The sequence below is a fragment of the Manis javanica genome, chromosome 5 (assembly GCF_040802235.1).
Source record: "Manis javanica isolate MJ-LG chromosome 5, MJ_LKY, whole genome shotgun sequence".
Taxonomy (NCBI): Eukaryota; Metazoa; Chordata; class Mammalia; order Pholidota; family Manidae; genus Manis; species Manis javanica.
Genome location: NC_133160.1, coordinates 46,125,681 through 46,140,377, shown reverse-complemented (window position 1 = coordinate 46,140,377; position 14,697 = coordinate 46,125,681). Strand labels below are relative to the sequence as shown.

Sequence of the window (14,697 nt, the reverse complement as noted above, 5' to 3'; positions counted from 1 at the left end):
AAATGGAATTATACATTTTTTTAAATTGCTTCTTCCACTTGGCATACCAAGGTTTATTAAGTGTTATGGCAGGTATAAGTACTTCTTTTTGTTTAATGGCTGAATACTATTCCATTGGCTGGATATACAACCTTTCATTTATCCATTCATCAAATGATGGACATTTGAGTTGTTTCTACTTTTTGCCTATTATAAATACTCTTGCTATGAACATTTGTGTCCAAGATCTTTATATGGACATATGTTTTCACCTTTCTTGAACATGGAGTTGTTGGGTCATACGGTAACCATGTCTAATATTCTGAGGAACTGCCAAACTGAAATAGTAGCTGCATCATTTTACATTCCCACTAGCAATTATTTAAACTTTATAACAAAAATATGCAAGAAACCTGCAAAAATTAAGTGCTGCTTCCTATAAGGCAATGCTACATTTGAACTGGTTCAACATTTGCAAAGTAAAATACTGGCTCCAGTAAAATACAGGCTGGGCTTCTAAAGGTTGGCAGATTTCCCATTTGCTGAGATCAGGCACTGAGACAGGTGTCTCTTTTCTTTTTTTAAAATAGTCTGTCAGTTTGTTCACTTAGTAACAAGAAATAGGGTAATTTTTAATCTGAAAATTCTGAACATTTTTATGTGTCTTCTCAAAGCAGTTTCTGAGCCAGGGAAGCTGAAGAAAGAATACTGTGTTTCACATTATTGTGGATACTGGAATAAATTAGGAATTGAAAAGTTTTTTGAGAGATAGACATTATTGCCATAAAAAGGAGCGTGTATCAGTATTTAAGGATCTGACATAATGATCAATTTTTCTATGCTTTCCAATTACTTTCTGTAACTCAGTGCTTGAGGTAAATCTATAATCCAAGACTTTAGTTCAGTTCTTCCTTTTCCTGTCACAGTTATCCATCTGTAGTCTCTTAAAAAACACTAGGAGTTGGAGAAAGTTATAGCAAAGCAAATGAATATGACTGAAAATACTACTTGTCAGTGAACAAAAGGAAACTATTAAAATCAGTTCATCTTTAATGGGGAAAAGAGGAGGGGACATACATAAGGAGGTATCAGTTAAATTTCAAATCACAGTAATGATGTCTTACTTAATTACTAACTAGTTTTAAAAACAGGTAGATCTTGACTATTTTTGTACTTTGAAAATAAATATTTATGTTATACTTCAGGTTCTGCAAAATGATGAGGAAATCTTTATTTTTTCTGAACATATTTTTTTTTCACAGACAAGGGAATTGGGAAGTATGAAGGTGAATGCAGAATGCATATGGAGCTTCAGACCAAATTTCCAGCTTTTCACACAGTACAGGTATTATTCTTAGTTTCCATGTACTCAAATCTTTAAGTCATACTGAGGTTTCAGAAAACCCCTTAATAAAAATCTACATATAACAATCCCTTAGGAATTATTATATTATACAATATATTATAAATGAATTGGGTACCCCCAAGTTCCTATGTTGAAGCCCTGGTGCCCCATGTGACTCTGTTTGGAGATAAGGCCTTTAAGGAGGTAATTAAGGTTAGGTGGGTTCGTTAGGATGGAGCCTTAATCCAATAGGACTGGTGTCCTTAGAAGAGGAAGAGACAACAGAGATCAATCTCCATGCACATGCACAGAAAGAGACCATATGAAGACTCAGAGAGAGGGCAGCTGCCTGCAACCCAAGGGGAAAGGCCACAGCAGAAACCAGCCTGGCTGGCACCCTGACCTTCAACTTCCAGTCTGTGAAAAAATAAACTTCTATTGTTCAAGCTCCCCGGTCTGTGGTACTTTCTTAGGGCAGCCAAGCTGACTAAGACATTGTGTCAATGTGATTTTTAACTCCTCTTTCATTTTGCCACTGTGATAGATTATAGACAAAACCAAATTTTCACACTCAGGCTGCAAAGACATCTCTTCAGACAGTAAATTCAATAGTTGTTGGAACTATCTAAACTTTAAAATTGACCTATTAAATTTAGGCTTCAAAGGCATATTCGGTAAGTCATTTTGTAGAGTAAATAACTATAACATCAATCTGTTATGAGTTGTTACCACCAGGTGGCTTTACATTCCATTTCTTTAATTCACAGCCAGCCTCTCTATCCCCACAGCCAGCCTCTCTACTATCCCAGACATGTGGCAAACAGCCAGGACCAAGAAGGACCACTCAGTGGAGAACATGATGGTGTTGGCAGTGCCAGCAGTGAGTGGCAACAGATCAGTGAACATTTGTCAAGCACTCACCAAGTGTCAAGCAGATTTGTATTTGTTACCTTTTTAATCCTCAAAAAACACCCATTATTATTATCCCCACTCTTAACAGGACTTAGCGAAGTTGAACAATTTGCTCTTGGTCACAGGATTTAAATCCAGATACGAGGACTCATCCAGTGTCCATCTCTTATGCTAAATACTCAAAACTGATTCACTTTAACTCAAACTGTGTACTGAACCACAGTTTTGAAAAAACAAACAAAAATCCCTAATAATTATGAATCTAAAGTCTAATTTCTTATTAAATTCAACCATTACAAAATCACATATACTAAAAGAGATTCTAAATGGACCTTGTATCTGATAAATAAATCTGAGTCCATGTAGGGTAAAAGGGAAGAGTGGGAGAAAAGCAGGTAGAAGCTTCAAGGGAAATTCATATTCCTAAACTGTAACAATAGGTGATTTTCAGAAAATAAACTCCCCCTACCCCTGCCAGCATCAACCTGTTCCCTGATACCCCAAGGCCTAAGCAGCTGCTTTGATTAAAACAATAGAAAGTTAAGTCATGGTTTTCATGTAAAGAACAGAAGCATAACAAGTGTCTGAGAATATCAAGACAACAGCCCTTTCTTTTATAATACAATTTAGTATGTCCTGTATATGCTCTGTGATTCCCAAACAGGGTGACTCAGGATATAACTGTGTCTTTTAGAGTTCCCTGTTCAAAAGGAAATTGCAGAACTATGTCAGAGAGACAGATACCAACTCCATTTTTTAATTCTGAGAGATGTACATAAGGACAGAAGCAACTCATGCTCTACACAATTAAAAAAAGCAATCTCACCTACAGGCCAGCTCCTGCTTCCTAAAATGGGTTAACCATCTGCCTATTCCTTCCTCACACACTTTTTTTTTTACTGTATTAACATTAAATTAACTAGAGCGCCCATTTATGGAGGATAGATTACCAAAAGCTGGACTGCTGAGACAAGGCATATATACATATTTAATTGTGATAGTTATTGTCAGATTACCTTCCAAAAAAGTCTAGGTACTAACACATTTTTTTCAGACTACATGAAGATTGTCTTTTTCTAATAAGACAGCATCTCATAGAATATAAGTATATGAAGTTTGGAAAATCTTCTACAGAACGACAAATCAATATTTGTTCTCCTATGGAGGTTTCTGTGATCATTTGTAGTATCAGAAAGGGAAAAGAAAGTTTTTCTCACAAACTTGATCTTCCTCTTCCTAAATTGACTTGTTTCCTTTTGCCTTCTCCTTTACTTTTTCTCTCTTCTCTATCACTCCACTAAAAGATATGTACCTGTGTATGTGAATGCAGTTTTCTCACTTGTAAGAGTCTTTGACACCTTGTCACATAATTCCACCATAGAGAGCAGCAAAGGAACAGTAACTGTGTAGCCAAATGTCTCCACAAAAGATAAATTAAAAAAATACTGTTATTTTCATTCTTGACTATGAAAGAGAGGCTAAGTCCCTTAAAGAAATGCTTCCTCCCACATTTTCCTAAGTAAAACATTTCTTCCAGTAACTGAGAAGTGAGCTGGTGAGTTTGTTAATTAAGGCTCAGGAGAAGTCTGCTGGGATTTGAATCATAGCTCTGCCATTGACCAGTTGTGTGACATGCAGACAAGTTACTTAACATCTTTGAGCCTCCACTTCCTTATCTGTAAAATGAGTATAAAAATAGATCTTACCTTATAAGATTGTTGTGATGAGTGTGTGTATGTGTGTATATTTATCTATGTTTATCTATATCACATACCCATAAAGTCCTTAGGACATTACTTGAGACAGAGTTAAGACCAATATAAGCATTAGCTCTTAATCTGAGCCACATTACCCACTTGGAAAGCATCCTCAAAAGGAAGCAGGATGTGGAGAGTTCAAATATCTACCCCCTAACACAGTGTGAAATGGGTCGCACACCTCGCTCAAAGCTCTCTCCTCTTCCTCTTTGCAGGTTGGCAGGCCACTCTCACTCACCAGGTAGAGTAGGGGAAGGGGCCTAGACCCTGCCCTGCATGAGCTCATGGTCCAGTAAGCCTGGAGAGAAGAACATTTTCTACCCTCTCCTGCAAAAAAGGTCTGCAGATCTTCTTTTAGGGCCAAGACTTGAAAAACTGTGTTCATTCAGTTTAATTCCTAATTGTTTTCTAAATAGAAACACAAACAAATAAAAAAGCTGTTAAGATAAAAGAGGTCCAGCTGAACACAAACACTACCTTTTGACTTGTCATTGCTCTGGGTCAAATAAAGTCACCACTTTGAGGATGGCAGAGCTGAAGGGGTTGCTATCCCAATCAGGGTACAACAGCTTGATATCAGAAACCTGGGCAACTGCTCAGATCCCCATGATAGGGAGAGTCCTGCACTATCTATAATTGAGCAGTGGTTCAAGGAGATTGTTGGTGAAGGAAGCACTGTGGGCTACTAAGGATAAGAATTGGGGCTTATACTGATAATTATAAAACCCACCTTACTGCCACCCGCAGTGTTCTCTCCTGTATTAGGTATGACAGGACCAGGCCCATATCCCTGGGGCCCTCATCATCCCAGTGCATGCCCACAGTGTCCTCAGGCAAGCACCTGTGCCTCCAGGCCTGAGCGCTCCCCGCCTGCTGTGCAGCAGCCAGAAGTAGAGCCAGGCACAACTCTCAGCCAGTGACAGATGGGGAGTTAAAAGCTAAACACCTCCCCTTCCTACCCCAGGGGTGATAAGGCTAAGGTGTGTTCTTTCTACAGACTTCCAAGGTTCCTCATGGGACTGAGCTCCACCTGCTCACAGTTGTAACCTACTCAGTCACATATTCTTTTCTGGCCATGTCAGTTTCTTCTCTCCTCTAGTTGGGCTTCCTGGGACCACCTCCCAAATTGCACATCTGTTTCCTTGCTTGAAATTCTTCTTTAGTCAAGCTTTTAAGGTATTTCCTCTGCCCAAGAAAGCCAGCTCAAATGAATGCTCCTTTTACTGGAAATGTGAGCAATTTATGGGCAGGCATTCTGCTTTCCATGGCTCACCTGATTCAGTTGGATTATAGCACCATGGGAGACCATTTCACTCTCTCCAAAGGTTAGGTAAAAATGCAGCATCTAAATGAATAACTGAAATAATTTGCATTATGTGGCTAGGCTTTTTTATTTGGCCAGGAATTTCTCCCAACTTTTGAAGAGCATTTCACCCATACTTAGAAGGCAATGTACTGAGATGGTTAATTAGCATGGACACAGAAACCAAATGATCTGGGTTTGAATTTGGCTCTGCCTTGCTGTGCAGTCTTGGGAAAGTTAATTAACATCTCTATGAAATAAGCCTTCCTATAAAATGAGGCTAACAACCGTGTCTATTTCCAGGATTGTTAAGAAGATCAAGTTGGGAAGTATAAAGTGCCTAAAGCAGCCCCCAGCACAGAGTAAGTGTGCAATGATCATTACGCATTGTTACTATTAGTATTAAAAGTAGAACAACAACCTGCATGACCATACTCCATGTGACCCTTGCAGGAAGGTTTACAACTGAGGAGGTCAGCCTCCCCGGCTGGCCATTAGCCCTGTGATGAAATGCCCTGCTCTTCCCAGTCCTCCAGCCCTGGCACTTCCAGCAGTTCCACAGATCTTCCAGCCCAGTTATAATCCTGCTGGAAGTATCCAGTTCACTTCTGCATTTAGTAGTATATGCCACAGCATAACAGTTCAAAGAAACTTCACAACTGCCACCCCAGAATTTATCCTCATCCATAAATACCATCTCCATTTCTCTTGGGTACACTTTCCAATATGCCACACTGGACAACTACCACTGGGATTTTTTGCTTCTGCTCCTTTCCTCGCAGCCTCTGCTAACCCTAGAGTGTTGAGCAAATCCCCACTGACTGACCTCCTCCCTGTCCTTCAGGCCAGATCAGATACCACCTCCTCCCAAGTGCTGCTTACCTCTGAGGAAGCATGTCCTCTTCCCTAAGTGGCTCACACCTGCCCCAGGTCCTGCACCTGTCTCAGACTATCCTGTGCCTTAGGAAGAACATCAGTTTGTTGGAAGCACTGTGAGGGCAAGTATTGTGGAATTCACTGGGGACCTGCTGTGGGTTCTCAAACAGAACAGCAGCTCAACAACTATTTACTGGCTTCAACCAGTGCCACTGCACTGTGCTTCAGGCCAGTCCCTGGAGACTGGTGGCTCTAGGCAGAGACTAATTCACAGGACTGCTTAAAGAAGAGGGACACGAATTTGCACCAAAAAATAAAATGTGATTCATATGACAAGGAATTTCTGGAATTAGTATTTAATAAGGATTAACTTATTCATGATTTTACTGAAATGTATTTACCTTTTAACTGATGGAACATAAATGGGGACTTGAAAAAGGCAAGATGTAAATTTCTTAAAATGTTAGACTTATGTACAGTCAGTAGTCAAAGCTTTCAAGGAATGACACTTTTTAGCACAAAAGAAAACATTTCTAATTATTACATGTAACAGGTTTAAGGGGTTGTCAGCTGTATGTCTCCTGTCCTAATTTTAAATATAACTTAAAATGAGACTACATGACTCTACATAAGGTAGGAATCAGCAGTTACAAACAGAAAAAAAGTCCCATTTTACTTAAGTACCACTGACAATGCCCTGCTAAGATGTGTCTATCAGCAACGGTATAGAAAGAACAAACTGGTTATAGATTAAAAACATGTCAATTATTTCATGATAAAAGGTCAAACAGAAAAACTGCCTTCATGGTTTAGAAGTCTATCACATCGTACCACATTTGGTGTACACCTAATGACACAGAAATCATTTCTCATTAAAGGCTTTTTTATATAGGTCAAGGTTGCTGGGGTTTGGTGTTTTGTATTTTACAGTTTAAAGAATGCTCTAAATTCTAGTTTTTTTAACTTTTTAATCTTTGGGAGGAAAACTGAAACTTCCTATAAACTCAGATTAATGCCGGCTAATGCACGGAAAAAAGGGAAACTAAAACCTTCCTCCTACTATAAAAACAAAATAGCATGGCCTCTGTTTCTTTTCTGATAAGAGTCTTAAATACCAAACAGTTAACTGCATAATAACATTTACTGGCAGCCAGGCAGCTTGCTTAGCAGATACATAAAGCAGGTAAAAGGAGAAAAAGTTAATTTCTTGGCTGAATGATTCCATCGGTAGCTATAGGGCAAACCTGAAAGTCTTTTAGTAAAGTAGCAGTTGATTCTTCTATCAATCTGTAGCACACATACTCTTCCAAGGAAAGCATTAAATATGAAAATCATATCCTGTTATCATCTGTTTCCAGCTTTCAGCCTAGTAAGCTTTTCTTAATGAATGCTGCAGCCTAAGGAGCAAGCATGCTGTTGGCTTTTCTGAATAAAGGAGTGATGCTACCATTTTTACTTATTACAATATCTACTGGCTGAGGGGGTTTCACACATAGTCACAAGTGACTACTCTTGCCAGCATGCTCCAAGTTATTACAAGATGTTTTTAGACATTTCATCTAAAAGAGCTTTACTGCTTTTAGTGAAGAAAACATCTATGGTCTTGAACAGAATCATTTATATGGAGATAGGCAGGAGGATTAGAAGCCTGCATTATGGCAGATACATAGCAGAATTTATTTAAGTATTCCTCCCTGGTCTTTTTGTCTGTTGCTTAGATATGCAATCTTTTCTTTCCACTCTCTCTGTGAAAAGGTTAAAATGTACAAAATTATATGTACAAAGAAAAGAAGCAAAATGCCACATTTTGTCTCGTTTAAAACATTTCTGGAACTAAGAAAAAGCAGCTACAAAGCATTATTTAGGAAAATACAATTCTACCTATGAATAACACTGAGGATTTCTTTGGAACCTTTCTCTTTTAAACTGACAGTGACTACCTTTCAGCAAATTTAACTGAATTAGACACTAATGCAATACTCTATATCCAAAAGTGTTTAAATAATCACTTAAAGTTTAGTAAAAAACATCTTTGTAATGAATTTGTTTAAAACAATATCTTAAAAGGTGAACACTTCAGCAATCCTTGGTTAACAAAAGTTTATCATTTTCATTTTTTACCTTTTTTCTGTCTTCATCTTTCTGTTCATGTTTTATTCCCCGGCTGTCTTTTGAGAGTAGTTGCATCTTCTTAATTTGAGTCTCATATTCAATCTAAACATAAACAAAGTTTGATTTTATGGTGGATGTAATTACAACTAGTACCTTATTTTTCAGTCTTTACAACAAAAAGGAATAGTGAAGTGGAAAGTTAAAGCTGATGTTCCCAAAAAATTCAGCTTATCTTAGAAAACAATTTCACAAATAACATATCAAAAGTTGAATTCTATAAAATGTTATATAAGCTTTTAAATAAAATAAGATTGATGGGTTTTCACTTTGTCTTCCATCAATTTAGGGAACAAAACCTTGGTATGTTAAGCTATCATGAAAATCCAGTTACTTTATTATGAAAGTAACGTAATATTAGATAGTGTTTTCCCTGAAGTTTTATCTTAAAAGAAATCAATCTTACTTCTTATCTGTATATCTACATAATATTCTACTACTCCCAGCAATGGAGTGTAACATTTGCTAGATCATCAACTTAAAATGAATTCCATTTTCTATGAATAAAAATATACTGTAGACATTGATGATCAGCACATAGGAACCGAGTTTGCTCTGGCACTAATAACTACACAGAGATGTCTGCATCATCATTACACTATTAATTGATGAAAGTGATTCACTCATAAAATGACTTTTTCTTAAAAGCAAGGCATAAAAAGCACTGATTCAGTATGCTATTAAAGCCTTACAAAGTCACTGATTTGTGGTCCATCACAGATAAGTATGAGAACATTTTCTAAATTACACAGTGATGTACTGCAATTAGAAACACACCTATAAAGAATCATGTAAGAAAGCTGTTTCCTTAGTTCTCTGTCTGAACATAAAATTGCCCTGAGCTTTAACACACAAAAAATGAACAGACAATAACCAAAATTGACTTGTTTCCCTCAAAATATCTTAAAAGGTATTATTGCACCATTTTTAGTTAAGCAGGGATTTCCCCCTCTATCATGATGCAATTAACATGACAGAAGGCAATATGATCTAAACAAAGTTTTATAAGGCCAGTACAAATGATAAAATAAGCCAAGAAAAGATAAGAAAAAAGGCAATAAGAAAATACAATTTAATCTCTCTGTTCTTATACTCCTTTGACCTCAGAGATTAATTTAATTTTTGACTTCAAGAGTATGTAAACAGGTCAATTTACAGATCCCCAGAGAGGCTGTCTTTAATAAGAGATGTGGGGGTGGATTATGAAATAAACAAAATAAAAATTTACTTTGTTTAAAAAAAGAAAAGATTTATTAAATAATTAGAGGTTAAAGAAAAATACTTTGTTCCTGTGGCTGCAACTATTTTATGTTCTTTGAGATCAGTTATAAACATGCAACAGGCATTTTGCTGAAGCAAAATATAATAGTGGCATTAGGGCTTCATAAAGAACAGTGAGGAAAGTATCTTAATAACAGTTCAAATCAGGTTGTTCTCAAAGCATCTGAAAAACTTAGGGAGTTCTAGGTTCTCTTCCAAATTAATGATAAAATAAAAACTGCACAATGTATTTGAAACTAAAAAGGAGAGTTACTATGGTACACTGATACAAACTATAATTCTGCATACCCTAAGATCATAAATTTCCACCTACAAATGCTTTGCTCTTTTTCTTAGCCTTTTATTTATATACACGAGTTGGTTATTATCCATTAAATCCACCTCCTGAATACCAGAGGGCAAGAATCTTCAATCCCCACTTCCTATTTTATCTGCCTTAAAACAAAGGGTTCTACTATGTTTAAAAGTTTTTTTTGAGTTTGGAAAACCCTGTATGGGTTTATCTTTCCAAGACTTTCCAGCTAAAAATGTCTGATGAAACATCAGAGCATGTGTGCTTATCTGCATCTGTTTCTTCAACCATCAGTCTTTCATTTCTTACTCCCAGTTTCTTCTCTGATCAGGTCCCACGTATCTTTCATTTCCCACTGTGTTAGGACTTACACTGCATCTTTCCTTTCTGGTGCACACTCAGGTTCCTGTTGCCTTCTTGCCATGTGGCCTGGATTCCTTACAGTCAGATTTGCTGCTTCTGGGGCCAAACTGCTCAAGCTCCACTAGCCTCTGCTGGCCCAGAGCCTAAGGACAGCCTCCTTCCCCCAACTCCCCTAGGGGACTTGTTCTGTCTGTTACTGCATTGCTTCACAGTGTTGGGCTGGATCCTTCCTAAACCTAAGTTTAGGAAGTTCTTCCTATTCCCTTCCTGACTCAGCACAAGCAGGTGCTCTTAGCTCAGTGTATGTGATCAGTTGGCAATGATCTGTGGTTGTGGGAAGAGGTGGAGGTTGTGGCAGGTCTTGAAGGTCTCTGGGGTATCTCTCTATGCTCACAAGGCATTCCATTTTCCATTATTTCCTTCTTTTCTTCTGTATTCTCACTTACATTCCTTCGATTCCCCCTCATCACACTACCACTCGTTTGGAAGTGCCACCACCACCCTTTTTATTCACAGGTTTCCTTTTTCCAGCAGTCTGCAGGAATACACAGTAATTCTCCTTTACAGAACTGAACAGTCATTTAAGATTGGCTGGCCCAGCCTCCTCATTTTAGGGTTGGAAAAATGGGTACAGAGAGTTACATTAATGGTCTGATTTGGCTGTCAGGTGGATATGAGAGTGGAACTAAAATTCACAGTCTTTTGTCTTCTCTTCTCCTATTTTTTCCAGTATATGAGCTTCTTCCTTTTTACCGAAAGATATGGAGGTACGCTTACTTATTCAACTAGTACATATTAACAGGCAAGACACTCTGGTTGATAAAAAAGAGTTTTTGCTACAGACATTGTTTTCCAGGAGCCTGAAAGTCATAGCCTGACTACAGTGGCTGTCACAGTGCTCAGGAGGACTCGAGTAAGAGCTCAAAGACTTGTTCTCCTCAAATTTTATACCCTATAGACACATTAACCTAATGAATTTTCAATAAGAATCACACCTTTAAGTAAGGACATTATAGCTTCAGAATGCCTCTGCTATTTAACGCAAATGCTCCTGGGAAGGTATAACACAGGATACAAGCAATACCACATTAGTTCTCATATAGTTGTTCACAGTCCATAAGAGAACAAGACAAAAAATATGGAAGAATTAATTTTCAATCAAGAGGGGAGTCTCAATGCTTACTGAGTGCTTACAGTCAGTTGTAGGGCAGGAGGGTTTTAATACTTACCGAGGGCTTAGTATTTGACACATTCTGGGTCAGATGTTGACAGCATTAAAATAATAAGACAAGGAGCTCACAGTGAGGTGGGAAAACAGACATGTGAACAATTATAATACCATGAAGGAAGTGCTTACTGAAATAATTATGACACAGACCCAAGGTAGGACAGAGAGGGAGAGGCCTTCTAGTTGAAGACAACAGGAGTTAACATCATGCCTTCAAGGAAATACAAATTGTTAATGTTTAAAATGCCATGGGTGCCATGTGTGTGATTGAATGTGGGTAAAAGTGTGCACATGTGTGGGAGAGAGAGAGATGTAGCAGGACCCTGGGACGACACGGGGGTAGAAGAGATACAAGGCAAGAGACAGGGCTACCAAGGAGAGAGAGGCAGCAGAGCTGGGGGTGGGGAGAGAGTGAGACAGGAGCAGGGAGTGGAGAGAGTTGGAGGAAGAGATGGGTGTAGAAGCAGAAGGTGGAGGGGGACAGGTAGGGGAGAGAAAATGCACACATCTGTGTACCTGTCTGAGACAGAGAACGTGTGTATGTGTTCAGGCTCTATCCTGAAAAGGCTAAGCAAGCACTCAAGGATCTCAGGCAAAGGAGAACCACAACCAGGTGACTCTTTCAACTGAGGACCCTCCCTGAATGACCTGACATGAAAGCTCCAGGCTCGGCACTTGAATGTAGGAGGATGAGGCAGATGCTGGCAATGCTCCACACATATCCCTAGGATCTGTCTGGGTGCCCCTAAGCTCCTGTATTCCTGTCTCTGTGCCTAAGGCTCCTGAGAACCTAGGGTAGCTGCTCTGCCCATAGGACCACATAGTTAACTCCCTGCCACCTGATTCTTTTCGATCAGTGATGCTCGGAGCCCACATGTGCAGATCCCAAAGGTTCTGAACCATTTGCCAGTTTCCTTGTGGAATTAAGCTCCAGGTGCTGACTGTGGTAGCTGGCTTAATCTGGGAGCTGTCCAGCTACCTTTCCTTCCCTGTCTCACCTCCCCTTTTGCCTACTGACATTGCTTGCGTTTCCCAAATAAACTGCATACACTGTAATCCTTGTCTCAGGGTCAGTTTCGAGGAGAACCCAATGACAGACAAGGACAAAGGCCACCCAGGGAAAACTGCTCTGGGTTAATGTGTCTATAGGGGATAAATTTGGGGCCCTTACTAATTGTGGGGAGGTTGGGGCTCCTATGGCCAGGATCCTCACTGAACTTGAACAACCTGATGATGTAATTGGCCTGTTGCTGGGCTGCCGCTTCCACACCTGTGGGCAATAAGCTACTGTTGCTATATAGAGAGCTCGGCCCAGTGCTCTGTACAGAGGCAGAGACAGTAGTGCTCGACCTACCGCTGGAGAACAAGCTGGGTAATAAACCCTTTCACCCCAAGAACGTTTTGCTGTCAATTCCTTTGATCACACTGAATTCATAGCGAACTTGCCTGGGACTGAAACCCATTGGCAAGACAATTGGTGGAAGTCGGCAGAGTACACTGTTGACCAAGGGAAAAGACAGGCTGCCCTTATTGGGGGGGTACTTCAGTGGGCTGCCCCTGTGAATGGGGAGACAGTGGATCATCCCCCACTGGGTATGTGGTCTGCGGTGGCTTACCTCCTAAAGGACTGGGCCCCACCCCAGGACTTGAGGCAAGTGGACATAAGACCTGAGGCTGTAGGGAAGGCTCTTGATACAGTGAGCAGATCCTTTGAGAAGGAGAGTGCCCATGAGGCAGTGGGGACTGTGGGTTGGCTGCTGCTCACAGTCTTAAAAAGATCTATAGAGGAGACCCAGAAATGGCAGCGCAAGAACACAAGCTGCAAACTTCAGTAGATTCCCTGAGGAGGGAAGTGGCATTGTGGCAAGAGGTGGCACGATAATGCAAGCTACAGACTTCTGTGGATGCCCTGAGGAGAGAAATGGTACTGATGCGGGAGGAGGTGGCACAAGAGATGGAGGTGCAAACCTCTCTAGATTTCCTGAGTAAGGTAATGGCCTTGATGTGGGACGAGGTGGCACAAGAGTGCTGGCAGCAAGGTGACATTGGAGACTAGATGGCAGTGCTGCCAGGTGTTCAGAAGGAGGAAGAGGCCATCAAGGAACAGGACAAATTCCTAAGGGAAGCACAGACGGAGGTGGCACAAGAACATCAGCTGTGAAGCATTGGGTTCAGGTAAGAGACCTTCTGAAGACTGAGGTAGCATTGCTGCGAGGCCCAGTAGAAAAGGTAAAGATTATAGCAGAGGAAGCGCTCGGGGGAGGGGAGAGAAAGGTGCCATCAGCCCCAGAAATGGAGGAGCTGGGGAAGGATGAAGGGGTGGGGCCAGATGCACTGGTACCTCCTGTATTGAAAGCACTCCCAGTGGTTGTAAAGAAAATAAAGACCCAGCAGCTGGAAGTTCCTCAAGGAGAGGAGCAGCCCCCTCCCCAGGTCATGGCACACTCTATGGTCCACCCCTATACTCAGGCTGAGTTGGGGAATTTGGGCTCCCGGTGTAGGCAGAAGCCCTTTGAGTCAGTATCAGATTGGGTCCTGCATCTGTGGGACTTAGGGGTGGATGGAATCGTTCTGAGGGGATCAGAGATGGGAAAGCTGTCTTCCCTGACAGTGCAGCCCGCTTTGAGGCAGCGATTGCAAAATGCACATCAGACCCCAGGGAGTCACTCCCTCCTCAACTGGCTTATGGCTGCACTTCCTGCAGTGTAGCCCAATCAGGTGATCTGCCATCCTGTCCTGTTAGATGGCAGACATATGCTGAGCTCCAACAGGTGCTGTGAGAAATGCCATCTATAGTCCACATAGTTATAACCCAGATGAAGAGATTTTCACTACTGGGATGAGAAATACTGTACTTCAAATGGCTCCTACATCCCTCTTCGGGTCTCTAGTGGCCATTCTTTCCCCTCACTTAGGGCAGCCATAAGCAAGGTGAAACGTATAGTAGCAGACTTAGGAGAGGCAATGAGATTCGGGAAAGAAATATGACGTGTTACTCACAAGAAGAATTTTCAGGGCCCTATGAAGGTTACTAGGACCCAGATGTGGGTTGATTTAATACAGGCAGGAGCAGATGGAAGGAAATTAGATGGGAATTCAAATAGGATCTTACTAGAGCTATGGCAACAGCTGAAACCAGAGCAGCAGTCCAGCCATTAAGGCCAAAGAGGCAGAGGTCAGAGACAGAGCCAT

At 40.5% G+C, this 14,697-nt stretch overlaps 1 protein-coding gene across 5 annotated transcripts in view; it reads right to left on the bottom strand.

Moving 5' to 3' along the window:
* Positions 1 to 14,697, bottom strand: part of KIZ (kizuna centrosomal protein) — a 152,081-nt gene that overhangs the window by 115,717 nt on the left and 21,667 nt on the right. For all 5 annotated transcript variants that reach the window (XM_073236988.1, XM_073236986.1, XM_073236987.1 and 2 more), the window contains one exon: positions 8,294 to 8,386. In XM_073236988.1, the coding sequence (XP_073093089.1) occupies positions 8,294 to 8,386 (93 nt within the window). The remainder of the gene's footprint in view (positions 1 to 8,293; positions 8,387 to 14,697) is intronic.